At 43.9% G+C, this 23,747-nt stretch overlaps 2 protein-coding genes across 8 annotated transcripts in view; one reads left to right on the top strand and one right to left on the bottom strand.

Moving 5' to 3' along the window:
• The window catches only part of tatdn3 (TatD DNase domain containing 3), a 68,601-nt gene extending 45,878 nt beyond the window's left edge, over positions 1–22,723 (bottom strand). For 2 of the 7 annotated variants that reach the window (XM_068044995.1, XM_068045001.1), the window contains exons 1-3: positions 22,403–22,719; positions 2,107–2,139; positions 1,376–1,449 (exon numbers count right to left, since the gene is read on the bottom strand). In XM_068044995.1, the coding sequence (XP_067901096.1) occupies positions 1,376–1,449; positions 2,107–2,139; positions 22,403–22,456 (161 nt within the window). In that variant the 5' untranslated portion in view covers positions 22,457–22,719. Of the gene's footprint in view, positions 1–1,375; positions 1,450–2,106; positions 2,140–22,402 lie in introns of all 7 variants that reach the window. The other 5 variants (XM_068045000.1, XM_068044997.1, XM_068044996.1 and 2 more) reach the window with 5 other exon arrangements.
• Positions 22,673–23,747, top strand: part of nsl1 (NSL1 component of MIS12 kinetochore complex) — a 28,265-nt gene continuing 27,190 nt past the window's right edge. The window contains exon 1 of the mRNA XM_068044994.1: positions 22,673–22,951. Within this exon, the coding sequence (XP_067901095.1) occupies positions 22,688–22,951 (264 nt within the window). The 5' untranslated portion in view covers positions 22,673–22,687. The remainder of the gene's footprint in view (positions 22,952–23,747) is intronic.

The raw sequence follows: 23,747 nt of genomic DNA, 5'->3' as shown, positions 1-23,747 counted from the left end.
CTGCCTGTTAACCAATCCTTAACCCATGCCTATATATAACCTCTTATCTCATGTGCTTTAATTTTGCTAACCAACCTCCTGTGGGGGACTTCATCAAAAACCTTCTGAAAATCCAAGCATACTACGTCCACCAACTCCCCTTTATCAATTCTGTTAGTAACATCCTCAAAAAACTCCAACAGGTTCGTCAAACATGATTTCTCATTCATAAATCTATTTTGACTATGCCCAATCAGATTATCATCCAAGTGTCCATTTATCACATCCTTGAGAATAGATTCTAACATTTTCCCTACTACTGATGCAAGACTAACAGGTCTGTAGTTCCCAGTTTTCTCTCTTCCCTCCCTTTTTAAATTTATCCCTCGTATATAAGTAGGGAAGTTAAGGCAGCAGAAAACATGGCCACCAAAGCCGAGGCAAAGAAAGGGGCATTGCACAGGAGGCCAAATTTAGATGGGTTTGGGGATACAATTACATTGCAATTTCAACACTGAATATATAGTTTTTAGTAATGGTTCACGTAACGTCAAGATATATCTTCACCATGAATCATAGCCCAAGTGATTTCCTTCAAGTACAGGCTGAGCACTATTTAATTGATCCCCAAATGGTTACATGCCATGTTATTTTGGTCTTTAAACTCAGGAGTGTTAAGCAGACTTGTAGTTAGTTTTATCTGGGCACCTGAGTCCTTTGAAAAAATAAAATTGTGGCTGCCTTCTATAACTGTAAAAACATAAATACTGCCACCATGGGACACAATTAGCACTTTAATTAACAGTTTTGGATTAACGTTTTTCTTCCCGTCCCTTTAAAAACCATCAGAAGTGAACACTTCAAAACAGGTACCTACACTGACAGATCTGAATCAAATCTGAATTTAAAGGTCAAGGTAAGCAGCACACAGTGTCATTCAATACAAGTTTAAAAGGAATATGTACATGAAGGAAACAGAATAACTTGGAGATTTTCTGTTGCTGAGTTCTGCCAATGGTGCAATCCTCTAGTTCCTCAGTTAAGAGGCCATTCTTCATGTGAGTGTTGATGGGTCATTTGGCTAAAGGGAATTTCATCATCCAATGCTCATACACGTTTTCCTTCAGGGGACGCTAGATAGCAATCAAGTGCAGGGGTGTTTGCTGATTTTTTTTCCTTGTTCATAGCTCAATGATAATGAGGCCAAAAGTAGCATCTCTGCAAAATTGCAGCTGAGGTTAGCTATCTCAGTATAAACCTGGAATCAAACATAAGACCTGCCTAGTCTATATGATTCAGTACCACATCACATAGTACCTTTACCAAATGAATTATCAGAGAGGCTTTAGGGCTTGGATATTTTACAAATAATGTGTAAAAGGTATAATATACATACTTGTCTGAAAGTTCTATTAGCCTTTCAAATTCTCCAGAATGCTCTGCTACTGCTACAAGAGCTAGAAGTCCAGCCTGTAAAGAACAAGAATTGCTGTAATTGACAACCATCCTCACATCAGCAACAGCTGTATATAAGCCTGCAAGATGCAATCAAAAATAGAAACACTGCTGCTCAGCTCTAATTAAAGACTACACATTCAACAGGCATGGTAGCTCAGGTGCTAACCAGCCTTTTCACACTTTTCTCCACATCAGCTAGAGTGCCAGTTACGATAGTGAGTTTATTACATTGTTTAGTGTACCATGAGCTGTCTGTGTAACAGGGCCAGCCTGCAAGTGGGCAGAAACACGTGGTTGCAGTCTCAGCAAGCTAACCACATTGAAAATATTGGTCCAGATGGGGTAAAATTCACACTTAGCAGATTGTTGTGTTAAATCATACACCTGGAATTTCTTCAGAGCTGCTCACACTCAGTTGTTGTAATTTCACTGGAGGTGTGGCAGAAGCCCCACTGTGTGTGTAAACAGGGGATTCCACCATATTTCCCAAGAAGTTATGGCGGTGAAGCTGGAGAAGCTCTGAGGAAATTCTGATTAGTATCAGTAACCCCCATACCAGAAATGTCAATTTAGGAATACTTATTCTTTGATGCTTTTGTGGAAATTAACATTTTTTTGTGTGTTTTATTTAATGCAAGAATTGATTAATAGAAATAAATAACACTGTACCTTTTTAGCTTGCTCTATCACTGCATCGATATCCTAAAATGAAAGAAACAAGATTAGTAATGATGTCCATAATCTTCACTTTACCAAAGTTAGTTTAACAAAGATAATTATGCAAATTTAAAATACTGTTGGGCATTTAATGACAGCAGTCTTCATTTATGAACTAGGTGGTATATTTTTCCTCTATTGATTGCTATTATGGAGGTATAGCATCTTTCCAGACAATCTAACACATCTATAGAATTAAATACTCTTGTGTCTTGTGTGCATCCTTTCAAATTTGTCACCCTTCACAGTCTAGCCTCAGAGAGGTCAACCTTAAGAGATCACACCTCTAAAACATCATATGCCTGTCAGCAGAAAATCATGATAGGCTCATAAAACAATTTATCTCTTGAATTACCAGTCAAATGATTAAAAGTGCTATGTGTGACACTCGGTGGTGGAATGAATTAGGCTCTGAATTTTATCCTTTGATCTCTAGGACTTGAGTTGGAATACAGCCAAAATAGTTGGGCTAAAAGCCTCTGGATCATGAGTCCAGTAACATTACCACAGTGCTTATTGTGTCCCCTGAGCAGAGAAAAGCAACAAATTTAAAACCTGGTATCAGAACTATGAAGAATGATTTGACAAATACAGCTGTTTGACCTCAAAAGGAGACAAAAAAATTACAGAAAAGACCTCATGGAGTTATGCAAGATATCTATCAGATAAAATTAACCAGAAATAATACTTTCAGATGTGCCAGGCAAGTTGGGCAAGAGTTTAAAGGTTCAGAGGTGTGACTGAAATTTAGGACAGGTATCAGAAAATAATTCTTCACAGAGGATAATCAACATGCAGAATGAGTTGCTAGGTGGACAGATTCTTTTGAGAAAAGAGTAGATGCAGTGATAGGTAGAAGGTATATATGGCATCCTGAAAAAGATGAGATCAAATGCACTGAAGGCCCTATATCATTCAAACTTAACTTGTGGCCTGTCACAAGAAAGTGTTTATATACTGCCCTCTAGTGCTCTTATTATGCTTAAATGAAGCATGAAAATAGATACATAAAGCATTTTTTCCATATGCATTGTTGTGCAGAATATTTTGATTGTAAATACACATTACAGTTTTAACAATATTTGATGAAGAAACTTTGATATGCATTAACTTTAGGGCAGTGGATGGATAATTTTCTAATAAAGTTGAGAATACATTGTGTAACAAATAATTCTTTATGCTTATACAGTGTAAATCTGTCAAAGCGGTCCTTAATCCTAGCAGCAAATTATCTTACTGTTTAGACAAATTTTACATATTTGCTGGCTGGCTCTTACACAAGCACTTTAATCTTCACAGCCTTGGTGAGGAAACTGAAAGGGCTGGATTTTAACTTAGGCGGACAGAAATTCGCCACCAATGTAAAAGTCGGTAGCGAATCTGCTTTCGCCCAACCCGGGGATCCGTCCCATATTTTACGGGTCCCCGGGCTTTAATTGTCCCGAGACAGGGCTTCCACCCACTTGAGGGAGGAGGTCACTCCTCAGTGAGCTGCCGGGCAATCAGCGGGAGAGGTGGCCACTGCTGGGACTGCAGCCCAGCCGACGCCATGGAGCCTGGAGACGAGATAAGTTGGGCTTGCCTCACAAGGGGGATTGGTCTTTCCCTGGTGAGGCTGGAGTGGTCGTTTGGGGAGAGGGGGTGTCTTGGGTCCCAAGGTGAATTGGGAGGCGGGGGCAGCCCTCAATCAGGCACCCTGTGTGCGACTACCATGGCCCCCCCGTCCCGGTGCGCGGAAAGGCCAGCAGCTATTGCTGGGCGGCCTTTCACATCCCCAGCACGCCCGCTTGCCACAGGCAAATTACCCATGGAGGCGGGCGAGGGCTCTTAAGTGGCCGTTAAGAGCCTTGATTGACCTCAGGCGGGTGGGCCGGTTCCCGACCACCGTAACGTTGACCAGAGGCGGGAGCGGAGCGGGTAGACCACCCGGAGCCTCCCGCTCAACTTTACGCCGCCCCCACGACACCATCCGACCTGCTGTGGCGGCGTAAAATTCAGCCCAAAAGGTCTAAATGTGATCTGATAAAAACTTAAAATGCATTCAAAATGGAATAGAATTGAAGCATTAAATTAACACACATTCTAAACAATATAAGGTCTCTCTGAGATCCCTTTCCAAGTGAAAACCATGAATCGAATTTCCACATTGTATTTCCTTTAGTGAAAAGGTCTCTCAAATGTTATCTTTACTCATAAGAATTGAGGAACATTTAGCCCCTTAAACCTATTCCACCATTCTATTTGGTTATAGTTGATTGGCACATCAACGCCATTTAACCTCCTTTGCTTCATATCCTAGATCATTTTATCTAACAAAAATTTATCAATCTTAGTCTTGAACATTTCAGTTGACTCGTTAAAGTGTTCTGTTCAGTTGTTTCTTCATAACTTTCTGAAGTTATTTATGACGTCAACATTAAAACCTATTTATCTTAAAACCTGTAGACTCCAGAATAAAGCAAAGGAGAAAGTATCCATATAAAACTTAATCAAAACGTTATTAGATCACATTCTTTGTTACCCCAGAAGATATGCACTCAAGCTTGCAGTGTTTTGTATTACCATCAATAGGGAGGGAGTTGCCCTGGGAGTCCTCAACATCGACTCTGGACCCCATGAAGTCTCATGGCATCAGGTCAAACATGGACAAAGAAACCTCCTGCTGATTACCACCTACAGCCCTCCCTCAGCTGATGAGTCAGTACTCCTCCATGTTGAACAGCACTTGGAGGAAGCACTGAGGGTGACAAGGGCACAAAATGTACTCTAGGTGGGGACGTCAATGTCCATCACCAAGAGTGGCTCAGTAGCACCAATACTGACCGAGCTGGCCAAGTCCTAAAGGACATATCTGCTAGACTGGGTATGCCGCAGGTGGTGAAGGAACCAACAAGAGGGGAGAACATACTTGACCTCGTCCTCACCAATCTGCCTGCTGCAGATGCATCTGTCCATGACAGTATTGGTAGGAGTGACCACCGCACAGTCCTTGTGGAGACAAAGTCCCACCTTCACATTGAGGATACCCTCCTTCGTGTTGTGTGGCACTACCACCGTGCTAAATGGGATAGATTTCGATTAGATCTAGCAATGCAAAACTAGGCGTCCATGAGGCGCTGTGGGCCATCAGCAGCAGCAGAATTGTACTCAACCACAATCTGTAACCTCATGGCCCAGTATATCCCCCACTCTACCATTACCATCAAGACAGGAGAGCAACCTTAGTTTTATGAAGAGTACAGGAGGGCATGCTAGGAGCAGCACTAGGCATACCTCAAAATGAGGTGTCAACCTGGTGAAGCTACAACACAGGGCTATCTGCGTGCCAAACTGCGTATGCAGCATGCGATAGACAGAGCTAAGCGATCCCATAACCAATGGTCAGTCCTGCCACATCCAGCCGTGAATAGTGGTGGACAATTAAACAACTAATTGGAGGAGATGGCTCCACAAATATCCCCATCCTCAATGATGGGGGAACCCAGCACATCACTGCAAAAGATAAGGCTGAAGCATTTGCAACAATCTTCAGCCAGAAGTGCCGAGTTGATGATCCATCTCAGCCTCCTCTTGAAGTCCCTAGCATCACAGATGCCAGACTTCAGCCAATTCGATTCACTCTGCGTGATATCAAGAAACGACTGAAGGCACTGGATACTGCAAAGGCTATGGGCCCTGACAATATTCCAGCAATAGTACTGAATACCTGTACTCCAGAACTTGCAACACCCCTAGCCAAGTTGTTCCAGTACAGCTACAACACTGGTATCTACCCTGCAATGTGGAAAATTGCCCAGGTATGTCCTATACATAAAATGCAGGACAAGACCAACCCGGCCAATCACCGCCCCATCAGTCTTTTTTCCATCCTTGCAGTTAAAAGTTTCAAACTCCTCCCAGTTGCAATGGGTTTGATCTCCCAGTTCTTCTCAAAGCCAATGTCCTCTTCACTCACTTCTTCCAAGCACATTTGACCTGGACTTCCTTAAATATGGCAATCTCTGGTGAGTCCGTTGGTCTTTTCTCTTCCGCAGACCTCAACTTTCAAATTGGGTTCAAGTCTTAGCAGCCTTTTACTGTATCGGTGACCCGAGTGCAGTTTTTTCTCTCTCTATGCTGCACAGCTCTGCATGTTGGTCTTGCTTTCTTCCTTTCAGCCTCCAGACTGAGGAAAGCCTCTTGAATTTATCCAGATCAAAAAGTCAAGAGTCATTTGCCGTTCACAATTCTCAGAGACATTGGCAGGAATTTTAAGCCCTCCCACAGGTCGGGTTTGGAGGCAGGGAGAGCATATAAATGGGTGGGATGGTGGCAAGGCAGTTTCCCGTTACTTTCACACCTCCATCCAAATTAGGTCCGGAGTGGGAAGGCCTGTGAATGGTCTTCCCGCTCCACCGCCAATTGAGGCACTTAAGTGGGCAATTAATGCCCAATTAAGGGCCTCATCCTGCTGCCGCCGAATTTAGCCCAGCGGCGGGCATGCCAGTCGCCGCACAGGGAGCACGTCAAGCAAACCTGTGCTTGTTACTTGCTATCTCTTGGGAGAGGGTATCCTTCGTTAAAAGGCACCCAGTGCCTGAATGATGGACCCGGCATGGGGAAGGGGCGCCTGCTGAGAGCTACCCACCTACGCCCCCCCCCCGACATTTGCCCCTCTGTACCCTCCTCCACCACAACCGGCACACAGCAAAATACCTCCTGCTGGGACTTACCTGTGGACTGGGTCCAGGGCCTTGGGTGAGTGCTCTACTGGCAGCAGCCACCACCTCCATGGTGACTGGCCAGTAGCTCTAAGCAGGTGGGACTTCTGCTGCTGGAGTCCTTGATCCTGGGGATGACCCGCCGCTGTCTGCTTAAGTGCCTAATTGGTACTGATATAGTGGACCTTCACCAGAGGAGGTGGCGTGGGCCTCTCGCCGGCGCTTTTGCCAGTGGTCGAGACCCTGTCACCAAGACAAAACCCTGGCCCGTAAGTCTAATCATAGCAAAACCATCTGGGCCTTCCTTTGTTTCCAGGTGTTAACAATTGCAACTTGGATTTGCATTTCAGAGCCCCTGGTTCCCGTCTAAGAGCAAAACCCTTTTGGTGTCACAACCTTGTACGCTGCTTTCAAAAGGGTCTTTGATCTGGGTTCCTGGTTCTCATCGTAATCAAGATCTCTGGCTCATCTGTGAGCGGAATTTACACTGCCTCGGAGATTCGGAGAGAAGCAGCAGGAAAGGAGAGCATTCAAAAAGTGCGCCAGAACCTCGGAGATTCGGAGAGAAGCAGCGGGAGAGGACAGCATTCAAAAGGTAACCTAGAACCTTGGCAATTCAGAGAGAAGCAGTGGGAGAGGAGCGGGAGGTTCCAAGGCAAATCAAAAAAAAATCGAAAAGTGACGTCACAATCAACAGAGAGCGTGGGGAAACAGAAGCAGGCCGGTTAATCTAAGTTAATCAAATATAAAATAAGACTTGATCGATTCATTAGCATGATAACTAAAAACTGAGGCGGAGGGAGGTATTGGTTCAAATTAGGAGCTGGGTAATTAAAAATTTTTCAATCGTGGTAGTACAACAAGAGTATAAATACAGAGCAGGACTAGAAGTATTAATTACAATTGATGTTTAAACAGGTACTTTTAATTCAAACATAGCATCAAAGATCCAAATATTAACATCCAAATTAATTAATTAAATAGAATAGTGGGCTGGGCAGGCGATGTGTTGCAGCTGTAGTAAATGGGAGCTGGTGGCACCGGTGCGATCCACGGTGGCCACATCTGCAAGTGTTGGCTGCTCGAGGACCTTCAGCTCAGAGCTGATGAGCTGGAGTCTGAGCTGCGGACACTGCAACACATAAGGGAGGGAGTTACCTGGACATTGTGTTTCAGGAGACAATCACACCCCTTAGATTAATTACATCATATTTGGACCGTGGTCAGGGACAGGAGGGTGAGACTGCGAGTGAGGCAGGTATAGGCATCCAGAATTTAGCTTTGCAGGAGCCTCAGCCAGTCCCCTTATCCAATAGTTACCAGGTTCTTGCTCCCGGCGTGGACAAGGGCACAGACAGCAGGGAGGATGAGCGAACTGACTACAGCACTGTGATTCAGAGTGCCATTCAAATGGGGGGGGGGGGGGGGGGGGAAGAGAAGAGAGAAATGTAGTAATAGGGGGATAGCATAGTTAGGGGAATAGATACTGTTCTCTGCAGCAAAGACAGTGAGTCCCGAAGGCTGTGTTGCCTACCTGCTGGCAAGGTTAAGGACATCTCTTCTGGGCTGGAGAGGAACTTGGATGGGAGGGAAAGGATCCAGTTGTCGTGGTCCACATAAGTACCAACGACGAGCAAAGAGGATCTGCTGAGGGACTATGAGAAGCTTGGGGCTAAATTAAAAGGCAGAACCTCAAAGGTAATAATCTCCGGATTACTACCTGAGCCATGTGCAAATTGGCATAGGGTAAATAAGATTAGAGGTGTAAATGCTTGGCTCAAAGATTTGTGTGGGAGAAATGGGTTCTGATTCATGGGGCACTGGCACCACTACTGGGGAAGGAGAGAGCTGTTCCGTTGGGACGGGTTTCATTTGAAACATACTGGGACCAGTATCCAGGCGAATTGTATAACTAAGGTTGTAGATAGGACTTTAAATTAATTAGTGGGGGGGGGGGGGGAGGGGAGGGGTCAATTGGAGGGAAGTTTAAAAAATCAAAAAGAAATGAGAGAGCAGAGGTGCAGGGTAGTGAACAGGCGAACACTAATCAAAGTGTGACAGGAAGGGGCAGAAAATATAAGCAGAAGAGTGCAGTAGATATTAGAACCAGAATGTGTAATAATGGTAAAAAGTCAAAGCTTAAGGCTCTTTACCTGGATGCACACAGCATTTGTAACAAGATAGATGAGTTGACATAACAAATAGAAATAAATGAATATGGCTTGATAGCTATTACAGAGACGTGGTTGCAGGGTGACCAAGACTGGGAACTCAATATTCAAGGGTATTCGACATTTCAGAAAAATAGGCAAAAAGGAAAATGAGGTGGGGTAGCTTTGTTAATAAAAGGAAGGTATCAGCGTGGTGGTGAGTAGTGATATCGGTGCAATAGATCGTGATGTGGAATCAGTTTGGGTGGAAATAAGGAATAGCAAGGGGAAGAAGTCACGGTGGGAGTAGTCAATAGGCTTCTGAAGAGTTGCCTCACTGTAGGACAAAATTTAAATAGGGAAATAATGGAGACGTGTAAGAAGAGCACTACAATTGTCATGGGTGATTTTAATCTGCATATTGACTGGACAAATCAGATTGACAGAGGTAACATGGAAGATGAATTTGCAGGGTGCATCAGGGATTGTTACTTAGAGCAATACTTTTCAGAACCTACCCAGGAACTGGCTATTTTTGATCTAGAAATGTGCAGTGAGGTAGGATTAAGAAGAGATATTGTAGTTAAGGATCCTCTAAGGGGTAGCAATCACAACATGGTAGAATTTCAAATTCAGTTTGAGGGCGAGCAACTCAGGTCTCAAACCAGCGTCCTCAACTTAAACAAGGGCAATTACAGAGGTATGATGAAAGAGTTGTCTAAAGCGGGCTGGGAAAATAGACTAAGGGGAAGGTCAGTGGCAGACATTTAAACAGATATTTCTTAACGCTCAGCAAAAATTTATTCCAGTCAAAAAAGACTCGATGAAAAGGATGAAGCACCCGTGGTTAACAAAGGCAGTCAAGGAGAGTATCAAATCAAAAACTAAGGTAATCAAAGCGGTGAAAACTAGTGGTAGGCCAGAGGATCAGGAATTTTTTTTAGGAACCAGCAGTGGATGACTAAAAATCTAATAAAGAGGGAGAAAACTGATCATGAAAGTAAATTGGCAAGAAATAGAAAAACAAACAGCATGAGCTTCTACAGGTATATAAAAAGAGAGTAGCTAAAGTGAGCGTGGAACCCTTGGAGGATGCGACTGGAGAATTGATAATGGGAAATGAGTCCTTCTTTTTGACTGGGAAACAGGGAAATGGCAGATATTTTAAACCAATATTTTGCATCAGTCTTCACGGTGGAGGACACTATAAACATCCCACAGATATCAGATAAGCAAGGAGCTAATGGGAGGAAAGATCTTGTAACAGTCTCTATCACGAGGGGCAAAGTATTCGACAAACTAATGGGACTATAGGCAGAAAGGTCGCCAGGATCTGATGGCCTGCAGAGATAGTGGAGGCATTGGTCGAAATATTCCGGAACTCACTGGATTTCAGGCGGGTCCCAGCAGATTGGGAAACCGCTAATGTGACACCCCTGTTCAAGAAGGGAGGGAGACAAAAAACATGAAACTATAGGCCAGTCAGCCCAATATCGGTCGTTGGGAAAATGCTGGAGTCCATTATTAAGGAAGAAATAGCAGGACATTAAGAAAAGCTTAACGCAATCAAACAGAGTCAACATGGTTTTGTGAAAGGGAAATCATGTTTGACAAATTTTCCAGAGTTATTTGAGGATATAACAAGCAGAGTTGATAAAGGGGAACTGGTAGATGTAGTGTATTTGGATTTCTAGAAGGCATTCAGTAAGGTGCCACATAAAAGATTATTGCACAAGATAGGAGCTCACAGTATTGGGGGTAATGTATTAGCATGGATTGAGGATTGGTTATCTCACAGAAGAGAGAGAGTCGGGATTAATGGGTCTTTTTCAGGTTGGAAAGACGTTAACTAGTGGAGTGCCACAAGGATCAGTCTTAGGGCCTCAATTATTTACTTTCTATATTAATGACTTGGAGGAGGGGGCAGAGTGTAATATATCTAGATTTGCTGATGATACAAAAATAGGTGAGAGGCATGTTGTGATGAGGACATAAGGAATCTGCAAGGGGATTTAGATAGGTTGAGTGAGTGGGCAAAATCTTGGCAGATGGAGTTTAATGTAGGGAAGTGTGAGATCATGCACTTTGGTAGGAAGAGCCAAAAGGCAGATTATTATTTAAATGGAGAGAAACTTCAAAAAAGTGCAGCGCAGAGGGATCTGGATGCTCTTGTGCATGAAACACAAAAGGTTAGCATGCAGGTGCAGCAAGTAATTCAGAAGGCAAAAGGAATTTTGGCCTTTATTGTTAGGGGGTTGGAGTTTAAAAATAAAGAAGTCTTGTTACAACTGTACAGGGTGTTGGTGAGGCTGCACCTGGAGTACTGTGTACAGTTTTGGTCCCCATATTTAAGAAAGGATATACTGGCATTGCATGCAGTTCAAAAGAGATTCACTAGGCTGATTCCTGGGATGAAGGGGTTGACTCATCAAGAACGGCTAAACAGGTGAGGCCTTTATTCATTAGAGTTTAGAAGAATGAGGGTGATCTTATTGAAACGTACAAGATTCTGAGGGGGCTCGACAGGGTAGATGTTGAGAAGATGTTTCCACTAGTGGGGGAATCTCGAACTAGGGGACATAGTTACAGAATAGGGGGACACTCATTTAAAACTGAGATGCGAAGGAATTTCTTCTCTCAGACAGTAGTGACTGTCTGGAATTCTCTACCCCAGAGGGTTGTGCAGGCTAGATCACTAAGTATTTAAAGAGGAGGTAGATAGATTTTTGAAATATCGGGGAGTTGAGGGCAATGAGGAGCTGGCACAAAAGAGGAGTTGAGGTCTGGAGCAGATCAGCCATGATCTTATTGAATGGCGGGGCAGGCTTGAGGGGCCGAATGGCCTACTGCTGCTCTGATTTCTTAGGATTCTTATGTGTGCAGTTTTGGTCTCCATATCTAAGGAAGGATACACTTGCTTAGGAGGCAGTACAGCAAAGGATCACTAGATTGTTCCTGGGATGAGCGGGTTGTCCTATGATGAGAGTTTGAGTAAATTGGGTCTATACTCTGGAGTTTAGAAGAATCAGAGGTGATCTCATTGAAACATACAAGCATACAAGAGAGGTTGTTTCCCTTAGCTGGGGAATCTCAGGTCGATTGTTTAGGACGAAGATGAGGAGAAATTCCAATACTCAAGAGTGTTGTGAATCTTTGGAATTATCTACCTCTGAGGGTTGTGGCTGCTCCATTGTTGAGTATATTTAAGGCTGAGACAGACAGATTTTTGAATCACAAACAAGAAATGCTGGAAATACTCAGCAGGTCTGGCAGCATCTGTGCAGAGAGAAACAGAGTTAATGTTTCAGGTCAGTGACCCTTCATCAGAACTGTCAGATATTAGAAACGTAAAAGGTTTTAAGCAAGTAAAGCGAGGGTGAGGCAAGAGATAACAAAAGAGGTGTTGACAGAACAAGGTCACAGAGAATAACAGAAGGTCATGGAGCAAAGGCAAACGGTATGTTAATGATGTGCTGAAAGACAGGATCTGAAGACCTCCCTCCTACACCATGCCTCAAGCCATGCATTGATCCTCACTACCTTCCTATTTCTACTCTTGCTGGGGTGTGCCACTGGTAGTAATCCGGAGATTACTAATTTCGAGGACCTAGTTTTTAAACTTCCTTCCTAGCTCCTGAAAATTTGACCATAGGACCTCAACACCTGCCCTTGCTATTCTTTGATACTGGCTCACACACTTGCCCCTGCAGAATATTCTTCACCCTCTCTATGATGTCCACTTGAGGCTGAACCAGTGTTTTATACAGATTCGTCATAACTTCCTTGCTTTTGTACTCTATGCCCCTATTTATAAAGCCCAGGATCTCATATGCTTTACTAACCAATTTCTCAAACTGCCAAGCCACTTTCAATGATTTGTACACATATATCCCAAGGTTCCCTCTACTTCTGCAGCCCCTTGATTTTATATTGCCCCTCCTCATTCTTCCTACCAAAATGCATCACTTCACACTTAAAGAGTAAGAGAGTGTATCAAAGGCTGTGGTGCCATAAAAGGAAACTAGAACAAATTTAAAACTAAAAAAAGGCATTTAGTGCTTATAGAGCAGATAATAAAAAGACAGCCAGAACAAACTGTAAACAATATAGGAAAACTACAGAAAGGAATGTTAGAAAAGCAAAGAGGGTGTGTCAAAGAAATATAGCAAAAAAAAGCCTTTCTATGGGCACAAAAGCACAGTGGCGCAGTGGTTAGCACCGCAGCCTCACAGCTCCAGCGACCCGGGTTCAATTCTGGATACTGCCAGTGTGGAGTTTGCAAGTTCTCCCTGTGTCTGCGTGGGTTTCCTCCGGGTGCTCCGGTTTCCTTCCACAGCCAAAAGACTTGCAGGTTGATAGGTGAATTGGCCATTATAAATTGTCACTAGTATAGGTAGGTGGTAGGGAAATATAGGGACAGGTGAGGATGTGGTAGGAATATGGGATTAGTGTAGGATTAGTATAAATGGGTGGTTAATGGTCGGCACAGACTCGGTGGGCTGAAGGGCCTGTTTCAGTGCTGTATCTCTAAATCTAAAAAAAAAATCTAAATTGGGATAGAACCATTAAGAGACAAAATAAGCAAGTTTGTAGTAGAAATTGAGGAACTGGCAGAGATACAAAATAAATACTTTGCTTTAGTTTTCAGAGTAGATAGCTATTGGGATTGAAGAACCAGTAAAGATGGGTATATAACAGTTAGTGGAGGTTATTATTCAAAGAGTAGATGGTATTAAATAAGTTAATTAAACTTAAGGTAGATAAATCACTGGGATCCTTTGGCTTAATCTAAGAACCCTGACAGAAGCAATGAAAGAAATAGCAGAGGCACTGATTTGAGGAAAATTTGATTTTCTTCTTTTCCAAAAAAGGAGACAGGATAAGCCAGGACTTTGCACAGACTAGTTAGCCTTACTTCAGTTACTGGTAAACTACTAGGGCTTAAAATACAGAAGGAAATTACATAAGTATTTTGGGAAACGTGATCTAATCAAAACTAGATTTCAAAAAGGCAGGTCACGGCTGACGACCGTTACAGATTCCTTTGAAGAAATAAAAGGAGGAATTGAAAAGGAAAATGCAGTGGATGAGGCATATGTGGACTTTCAAAAAAGCATTTAGTGGTGCATCGACATCCAAGATGCCACCTGCAGGCCAAATGCAGCCTTTGAGCTATTTTGATCTGACCCATGAGACTGCAGTCAGTTCTGTGTACAATGCTTTCTTCAGCAACTTTGAACTTTAGCTTGTTTAAGCTCTTGGGTCTGGAGGACTGGAACTGCTACTCCTGTTTGGTAGATTTTGGTCAATCAATGAGTAAACTTTACCAGTCCTTCAGGCCTATTAATCCCAATCTCCCACTGTAGCTTTAACAGATCAGTGAAATTTACAAACAGTATTAAGATCTGTACAAGTGTTAGGCCTGTAAATGATGCTCTATTGCTTCAGGCGGATCGCGATGCATTACGGGATTGGGCTCATGATAGGCAAATAGTGTTTAATTCGAAAAAGTGCAGTGTTATGCATAAGGGCAGGTCGAATGCTCAGCACACATACACTCTTCAACAACCCTAAATGCCCCATCCCACTCACTCAGCGTGGCCGCTGGGGGCTAATCTTGCCAATCTCCTTTCTGTCCAATTCACTCCTCCCATTGCTGACCTTGTGGACTCTGCCAGTAGTTCAGCTCTCACCACCTCTCTACCCATCTCCCTTCAGAATGTCCATTCATTTGTGAACAAGGCTCTTGCCATATATGAACTTATTGTGGATAACTGCACCAACATGGCCTTAATGGAAATTTAGCTGAGGGGTGATGACACCTTGCCACTTAATGAAGCCGCCCACCTGGCCACATCTTTCACCACTTGCTCTGCCAAGACTGTGCGGCGGTGGTGTGGCATTTATCATCTGATCACACCTTGGCCTAACCCCCTCCCCCCTACCCTACTCCTCTGCCACATCTTCCATTGAGCATCTCACCTCTCTTTCAAAATCATTGTTCTCTACTGTCCTCCCAAGTATGATAAAAATTTTATCACAGAGATATCTTCGCTGCTTTCCTCCCTCAGCCTCTGCAAAGAATGGCTTTTCATCCTCTGTGATTTCAACTTCCATCTCAACTCATCATGTCCTCTCTCCTCTGAGCTCACTGCCCCTTTATCCTACCTAAATCTCTCCCTCCTTGTAAACCCCTCAAACCATAAACCCCATTGACCTTGCCATCTCAAGTGCTATCGCCAGTCCATCGTATCAATTACAGCTAAGGCCATCTCTGATCACTTCTTTGTATCACTCACCATCCACATCCCCCTTTCTCGCCCAAACCCTATCTCCTTCTGTATCCATCCCAGGAAAGATCTATCCCCCAGTTCACTTACAACTACACTTTCAAAATCCCAACTGACTAGTCTTTGGCCCTCCATTTACCACAACGTTTCTCAGCTACTGATTTGCTCACCTACACCCTCACCTCTATCTTTGATGCCCCAGTCCCCAATAAAACCACACTCACTCTCTCTCTCACCCTGGCTGTTCCCCCAGTACGGCCCTCATCTCTGCTCCCTGAAGTCTAAGGGATGCAGACTTGAAAGGTTATGGCAGACAACTGGTTTAGCCATATCTGGTTGGACGACTTAAAACTCGTCTGTTGAAACAACTCATCATGGAATGCCAAGATAACCCCCGGCTTCTATTCGCTACTGCAAACCATCTTATTAAACTTCTTTCCTCTATTTCCTCCACCTGACCAGCTATCTCTGCTCTGTCCCTCCCTTCCACTAGCCCACCTGGCCAAACTTCCTCTCATGCTCTACCCTGTCCTAGCTCTGAACTCACATCTTTCTCGAGTTTCTCTCCTATCTCCCCTCACTGTGCTCATTTTGTCCATGAGTCCTACTCCTGCTCCCTTGACTCTATTCTCACGAAACTGATGAACTCCCAACTTCCCCTCCTGGTACCCATGGTGGCCAATATTGCTAAAGATTCTCTCTCTTCAAGTGTTGCCCCTCTCTCCTTTAAATCTGCCGTCATCACTCCTCTCCTCAAAAAATCAACCCTTGCAATCTACCGTCCTATCTCCAACCTCCCTTTCCTCTCTAAAGTCCTTGAATATGTTTCACCTTTCAAATCTGTTCCTATCATTCCCAAAGTCCATGTCTGAATCCCTCCAATCAGGTTTCTGCTCCTGCCACAGCACCGAAACAGCTCGTCACAATCACATAGAATGTCATTTGTGATTTTGATAACAGTAAACCTTTCCTCCGAGTCCTTCTCAGCCTGTCTGTAGCCTTTGACCACACCATCCTCCTCCAATGCCTCTCCATTGTCGTACAGCTGCGTGTGACTGCTTTAACCTAGCTCCATTCTTATCTATCTAATATTAGCCAGAGTATCACTTGCAATGGCTTCTCTTCCTGTTCCTACACCATTACCTCAGGTGTCCCCAAGGATCTATCCTGGGCCCCCTCCTATTTTTCATCTACATGCTACCCCTCGGTGACATCATCTGAAAGCACAGCGTTAGTTTTCACATGTACGCTGATGACACCCAGCTCTACCTCACCACCACCTCTCTCAACTCCTCAACTGTTGCTAAATTATCAGACTACTTAAATGACATCTAGTACTGGATAAACAGAAATCTCCTCTTAAATATTGAGAAGACTGAAGACACCGTTTTCTGTCCCCGCTCCAAACTCTAGTCCCTAACTACCAACTCCATTCCTCTCCCTGCTAACCATCAGAAATTAAGCCATTCTGTTTGCCACCTTGGTGTCGCATTTGACCCCAAGATGAGTTTCCGACCCGTAAAGGAGTATCCATAAACATCCCCATCCTCAATGATGGGGGAGTCCAGCATGTGAGTGCAATAGACAAGGCTGAAGCATTTGCAACTATCTTCAGCCAGAAGTGCCAAGTGGATGATCCACCTCGGCCTCCTCCTGAGATCCCCAGCATCACAGATGCCAGTCTTCAGCCAATTCGATTCACTCCATGTGATATCAAGAAACATGTGAAGGCATTGACAATATCCTGGCTGTAGTGCTAAAGACTTGTGCCCCAGAACTAGCCACACCCTTAGCCAAGCTGTACCAGTACAGTTACAACACTGGCATCTACTCGACAATGTGGAAAATTGCCCAGGTATGTCCAGTCCACAAAAGCAGGACAAATCCAATAGGGCCAATTACCGTCCCATCAGTCCACTCTCTGTCATCAACAAAGTGGTGGAAGGGGTTGTCAACAGTGCAATCAAGAGGCACTTGCTCAGCAATAACCTGCTCATCGATGCTCAGTTTGTGCTCCGCCAAGGCACTCGGCTCCAGATCTCATTACAGTCTTGGTCCAAACATGAACAAAAGAGCTGAATTCCAGAGGTGAGGTGAGAGTGACTTCCCTTGCCATCAAGTAGCCCCAGCAAAACTGAAGTCAATGGGAATCAGGAGGAAAACTCTCCACTCGTTTCCCACATTACAACAGTGACTACAATTCAAAAGTACGTAATTGGCTGCAAAGCACTTTAAGACGTTTGGTGATCATGAAAGTCAGTATAAATGCAAGTCTTTCTCTTTTTGGAGTCATACCTAGCACAAAGGAAGATGGTTGTGGCTGTTGGATGCCGATCATCTCAGCCCCCACACATTGCTGCAGTCCTAGGCCCAACCATCTTCAGCTGCCTCATCAGTGACCTTCCCTCCATCATAAAATCAGAAGTGGGGGTGTTCACTGCTGATTGCAGTGTTCAGCACCATTCACAACTCCTCAGATACTGCAGCAGACCGTGTCCACATGCAGCAAGTACAACATTCAGGCTTTGGCTGACAAGTGGTAAGTAACATTTGCGGCACACAAGTGCCAGGCAATGACCATCTCAAACAAGAGAGAATCTAACCACCTCCCCTTGACATTCAATGATCACTGATTCCTCCACCATCAACATCCTGGGGTGAGGGGGGGGGTAGAGGGCGGTGCTACCACTGATCAGAAACTTAACTGGACCAGCCATATAAATACTATGGCTACAAGAGGTCAGAGGCTGGGAATTCTGCAGCAAGTAACACACTTCCTGACTCCCCTGAGCCTGTCCACCATCTACAAGGCAGAAGTCAGGAGTGTGATGGAATATTCTCCACTTGCCTGAACGGGTGCAGCTCCAAAACACTCAGGAAGCTTGACACCATCTAAGACAAAGCAGCCCATTTGATCGGCATCCCATCCACCACCCTAAACTTTCACTCCCTCCACCACAGATGCACAGTGGCAGCAGTGTGTAGCATTTACGAGATGCACTGTAGCAACTCGCCAAGTCTCCTTTGACAACATCTACAAGCTTGGGACCTCTACCACTGAGAAGGCCAAGGGCAGCAGACGCATGGACACACCATCACCTGCAAGTTCCCCTCCAAACCACGTACCATCCTGACGTGGAACTATATCCTTGTTCCTTCACTGTCACAGGGTCAAAAACCTGTAACTCCCTTCCTAACAGCACTCTGGGCGTACCTACACCACATGGACAGCAGCAGTTCAAGAAGATGATTCACCACCACCTTCTCAAGGGCAATTAGGGACGGGCAACAAATGTTGGCCTTGCCAATGACGCTCACGTCCCATGAAAGAATTTTAAAAAGTACACGACTCATTAAAGGCAGCATTAAAGTAGGTAAGGCCATAGTAATGGCGAACAGAATTCTTGGTTTTGTACCTAGAGGCATAAATGCAAGGAAGTAATTTTGAACATGCACAAGCCCTTATGCTGCAGTTGCAGTACTGTGCACAGTTTTGGACACCTTGTTATAGAAAGGATATAAGAGTAATGAGAAAGTGGAATGCTGATTCAACATCAACAAAAATTTGTATTTATTTGGCATGATTAATATTCAAATTATCCCAAAATGCATCACAAATAAAATACATAGGCAAATAAACAAAGAGCCACGGATGGATAGAGGTAACTGAAATCTTCGTCAAATAGATAGGTTTTTAAAGGTGGAGAGAGAAGTGGAAAAGCAGAATGATTTAGGATGGTGCTCCAAGAAATAGGGAAAAAAGTGGCTGAAGGCTCAATAACCAAGGCTGAGATACTTGTGCTGGCTAGTAGTGACCATAAATTATTTAAAAAAGAAATTAGATAGTTGCTTCAGAAGAGTAAAATTAAATGGTATGAGTTGAAAAGCCTGTTCCCTGACATAACTTTCTCATGCTAAAATTCCCCAGGGGTCCTACTGTGACTCCAGCACACTAGTTAAAGCCCAAGGAAAATGGCTTAAATGATCATTGTTTATGCTGGCTCCCCATGGTTTTGACGGTCTCCTGCCAGAGTTGCATCAGGAGACCAGAAGAACTCCACGGAAATTTTACAGTTTTATATTCTATGAATGTGCTAACCCACTAATCCACCTAATGCCCAAATGAGTAGCAACATTTCATCTAACTGCTAACTTCCTGAAATTGTGGAGGAAGAGGACGATGGGGTCACAATCTACAGTAAGGAGGTGTGAGGTTTTGTATTCACTGGTGTGACTAGAAAGTAGGGACTTATTACTATTCACAAATTCTGTTTAAAAACAAAAGCTGTTGGAACTATGTGCCACCTTTAAAACAAGAGGAATGCAATTTTTTTTATTTATTTAGAGATACAGCACTGAAACAGGCCCTTCGGCCCACAGCGTCTGTGCCGACCAACAACCACCCATTTATACTAATCCTACATTAATCCCATATTCCCTACCAATCCCCGCCATTCTCCTACCACCTACCTTCAGTAGGGGCAATTTACAATGGTCAATTTACCCATCAACCTGCAAGTCTTTGGCTGTGCGAGGAAACCGGAGCACCCGGTGGAAACCTATGCAGTCAAAGGGAGAACTTGCAAAGTCTGCACAGGCAGTACCCAGAACTGAACCCGGGTCGCTGGAGCTGTGAGGCTGCAGTGCTAACCACTGCACCGCCCCAATTGTAAGATATTGTAATTGTAAGAGCCCTACTGCAGTATGATTCTAAGAGCATCCTATCCAAATGGCTACATGTCACGCAGTGTGGGTATAAACATTAAGTTTCAGTGAGTGATTCACTGTAGAGGCCAACACACAAATGTCTGGTTCTGTATTCATCTAATGTTCACCCGCATGCACTTAAAAACATAAGTAGGAGCAGGAGTAGGCTATTCGGCCCCTCAAGCCCGCTCCGCCATTCAATAAGATCTTGGCTGATCTGATTGTGGCCTTAACTCCACTTTCCTGCCTGTCCCCCATAAACCTTGACTCCCCTGTCAATCAAAAATCTGTCTAACTCAGCCTTGAAGATATTCAAAGACTCATCTTCCACTGCTCGCCGGGGAAGAGAATTCCAAACACTAACAGCCCTCAGAGAAGAAATTCCTCCTCATCTCTGACTTAAATAGGAGACCCCTTAATTTGAAACTGTGCCTCCTAGTTCTAGATTCCTCCATGAGGGGAAACATCCTCTCAATATCTACATTGTCAAGCCTCCGCAGAATTATATACACTGCAATAAGATCACCCCTCAAATTTCTAAACTCCAATGAGTATAGGCCCAACCTGCTACCTTTCCTCATTAGACAAATCCATCATTTCAGGAATCAGCCGATTGAACATTCTCTGAACTGCTTCCAATGAAAGTATGTCCCTCCTTAAATAAGGAGACCAAAACTGTACACAATACTCTAGGTGCAGTCTCACTAATGCCCTGCACAGTTTTAGCAAGACTTCCCTACTTTTATACTCTACCCTACTTGCAATAAAGGCCAACATTCCATTTGACTTCCTAATTACTTGCATGCTGACCTTTTGTGATTCATGTAAAAGGACACCCAGGTCTCTCTGTACCATACCATTCTGCAGTCTCACTCCATTTAAATAATATTCTGCTTTTCTATTCTTCCTGTCAAAGTGGACTACCTTATATTTTCCCACTTTTGTACTCCATCTGCCAATGTTTTCCCACTTTAACCTATCTAGATCCCTTTGCAGATTTTTTGTATCTCCTTACAACTTGCTTTCCTACCTATCTTTGTATCAGCAAATTTGGCTACAATACAGTCAGTCCTTCATCCAAGTCATTAACATAGATCGCAAATAGTTGAGGCCCCAGCACTGATCCCTGTGGCACTCCATTGTTACAGTTTACCATCCTGAAAATAACCCAATTATCCCAACTCTAGTTTCCTGTCAGTTAGCCAGTCCTCTAACCGTGCTAATATATCACCCCAAACACCACGAGCTCTTATCTTGTATAATAATCTTTTATGTGACACCTTATTAAAATGCCTTTTGGAAATCCAAATATACTACATCTACTGGCTCCCCTTTATACACCCTACTTGTTACATCCTCACAAAACGCTAATAAATTTGTCAAACACAATTTCCCTTTCACAAAACCATGTTAACTCTGCCTGATTGCATTGTGCTTTGCTAAATGCCCTATTACTACCTCTTTAATAATGGATTCTAGCATTTTCCCAATGACAGACATTAGGCAAACTGGCCTATAGTTTCCTGCTTTTTACCAGGTATCTCTGGATTGCAATTAGAAACAGGAATCTAGGTTAATTATCATTTCCCTAATGTGGGGTCCCTGAGACTAGCTGTCACCTGGGGCCTCAACCTAGCTACTGCTCTTAGAAAGAGCAACTAATTCAAAACTAACAGGGAATCAAATCTTGGATATTCTGGTCTAAACAACTCAGTGGTACAGTAAACTGCACATTTGGCTACAGAGCTTTTAAGGGTCTCAAAAACAAATTTAGAGAACGTGAAAACAATGTTCTATTGTTGAAAACAAACTAACTTTAACAAAGTGAAAACTTTTATAGAAGTCCCAGTCTATAAATTACCTAGAATCCACACAAAAATATACTTTGGGCTAATTTGAATATAAAATACAACGTTGCCAAGGATAGAGCATTGTTTAAAAGGGCGCTGTCTGGATAAGTGATAATGGAAAGAAAGGAAAACTAATAGATTTGATTTTTTAAAAAATTTCTCCCTCTCCTCAAGGCATTGATGAATTGCTGGGGTACACTTCCACAGGTACTGGATGCTCTCCAGTACGGCACCCAAGTACTCAGAGTTCATGTCTGTCCCGAATGGTAAATGCAGAGAGCCTGAGGAACCAAAAGGGAGAATCACAACCCATCTACTGACAAGTTGCAGAATAGTGACTAGGAGCAGGAACCCTAGTTCATTTCCTACCAGCTCCGAAACAAGACCAACTGCGGTGCCCCACCACCACACTGACGCAACACAGCCCAGGAATAAAACCTGTGGCCCTTCGCTCGGGCGGTAGGAAGCACGGTTCTGAACTATTACACGATAATCGCTAACAGGTTGAGAAGGCATTACTTTTACTGAGTGGAAAGAGGCCGAGCTCTTACTGTGAGGAATTCCCGCGCTGCCAGGTGACAGTGACAATCGATGAATCCGTTCATGTTGCCCGGACTACAAAAACGGACGCACCACCAGCTCAGAAACAAAAAGGCATTTCTTTAATTGTCCTTTATGATTGGAAAAATGCAGCGTCCTTTCCTGGTGCCGGAGTCTTCTATTCTGTTGTGTTATTTAGATCTGTTCCGTAAAAATACCACTTGATTTATTTTCCACGAACAATAAATGACCGACCTGTACGGCGCATTCTATGCGCAATTGTCATTGCTAAAATCATGGATCTGACGTCAGCCCAGGCGGAACTGTCGTTTGATGATTCGGCCGGAAAAGGCAAAAAAAAAAGCGGCGGAAAAGTGGCTGAACTCGCGCCTTGGCGGTTTAAGGATTTCAACGGAGAGAGTGGACGGATGGAGGTGCGAGATGGGCGCGTGCGTTGCCGCTCCAAGCGCGCGATGTTGGAGGCGCTCGAGCGGCTGCTGGAGCCGCTGCAGAAGCGGCTGGAAAAAATACCGCTGGAAGGAGAGCGGGAGGCCCGGGGGGTGAGTGTAACGGTACCGATAGAGCGGGGAGCCTGCGTCTCCAGGGAGACCGGCTGAGGGCCTGTGGATCGGGGAGATCAGGGAGGGTAGCTTTCCCTGAACCTTGGTCATCTTTGCCCCAATCCCGGATCCAGTTTTTCAACTCTCAACATCTCCCTTGCAACATAAGAAATAGGAGCAGGAGTAGGCCATTCAGCCCTTCGAGACTGCTCCGCCATTCAATAAAATCATGGTTGATCTACTTCAATGCCATTTTCTTGCACTATCCTCATCTCTGCGATGTTTTTAATATGTAGAAATCTACTGATTTCAGTCTTGAACATGCTCAATAACTGAGCCTCTACAGCCCTCTGGGGCAGAGAATTCCAAAGATTCATCTACTTTCTGAGTGAAGAAATTCATCCTCATCTCAGTCCTAAATGGCCTGCTCCTTATTCTGAGACTGTGTCCCTCCTGTTCTGGACTCACCAGACAGGGGAAACATCCTTCCTGCATCAACCCTGTAAGAATTTTGTATGTTTAAATAAGATCACCTCTCATTCTTCTGAAACCCAGAGAATAAAGGCCCAGTCTATTTAATCTTTCCTCATAGAACAATCCCTCTATCCCAGGAATTAGTTCGGTGAACCTTTGTTGCACACCCTCTGGAAAGTATATCTTTCCTTGGGTAAGGAGACCAAAACTACATAATACTCAGGGTACAGTCTCACTAAGGCTCTGTATAATTGCAGTAAGACATTGTTACTCCTATACTCAAATCCTGTTGATGAAAGTCAACATACCATTTGCCTTCCTA

Source organism: Heterodontus francisci, chromosome 13 (assembly GCF_036365525.1).
Source record: "Heterodontus francisci isolate sHetFra1 chromosome 13, sHetFra1.hap1, whole genome shotgun sequence".
Classification (NCBI taxonomy): Eukaryota; Metazoa; Chordata; class Chondrichthyes; order Heterodontiformes; family Heterodontidae; genus Heterodontus; species Heterodontus francisci.
Note: the sequence above shows the minus strand (reverse complement) of the source record. Positions and strands in the feature narration are given on the sequence as shown.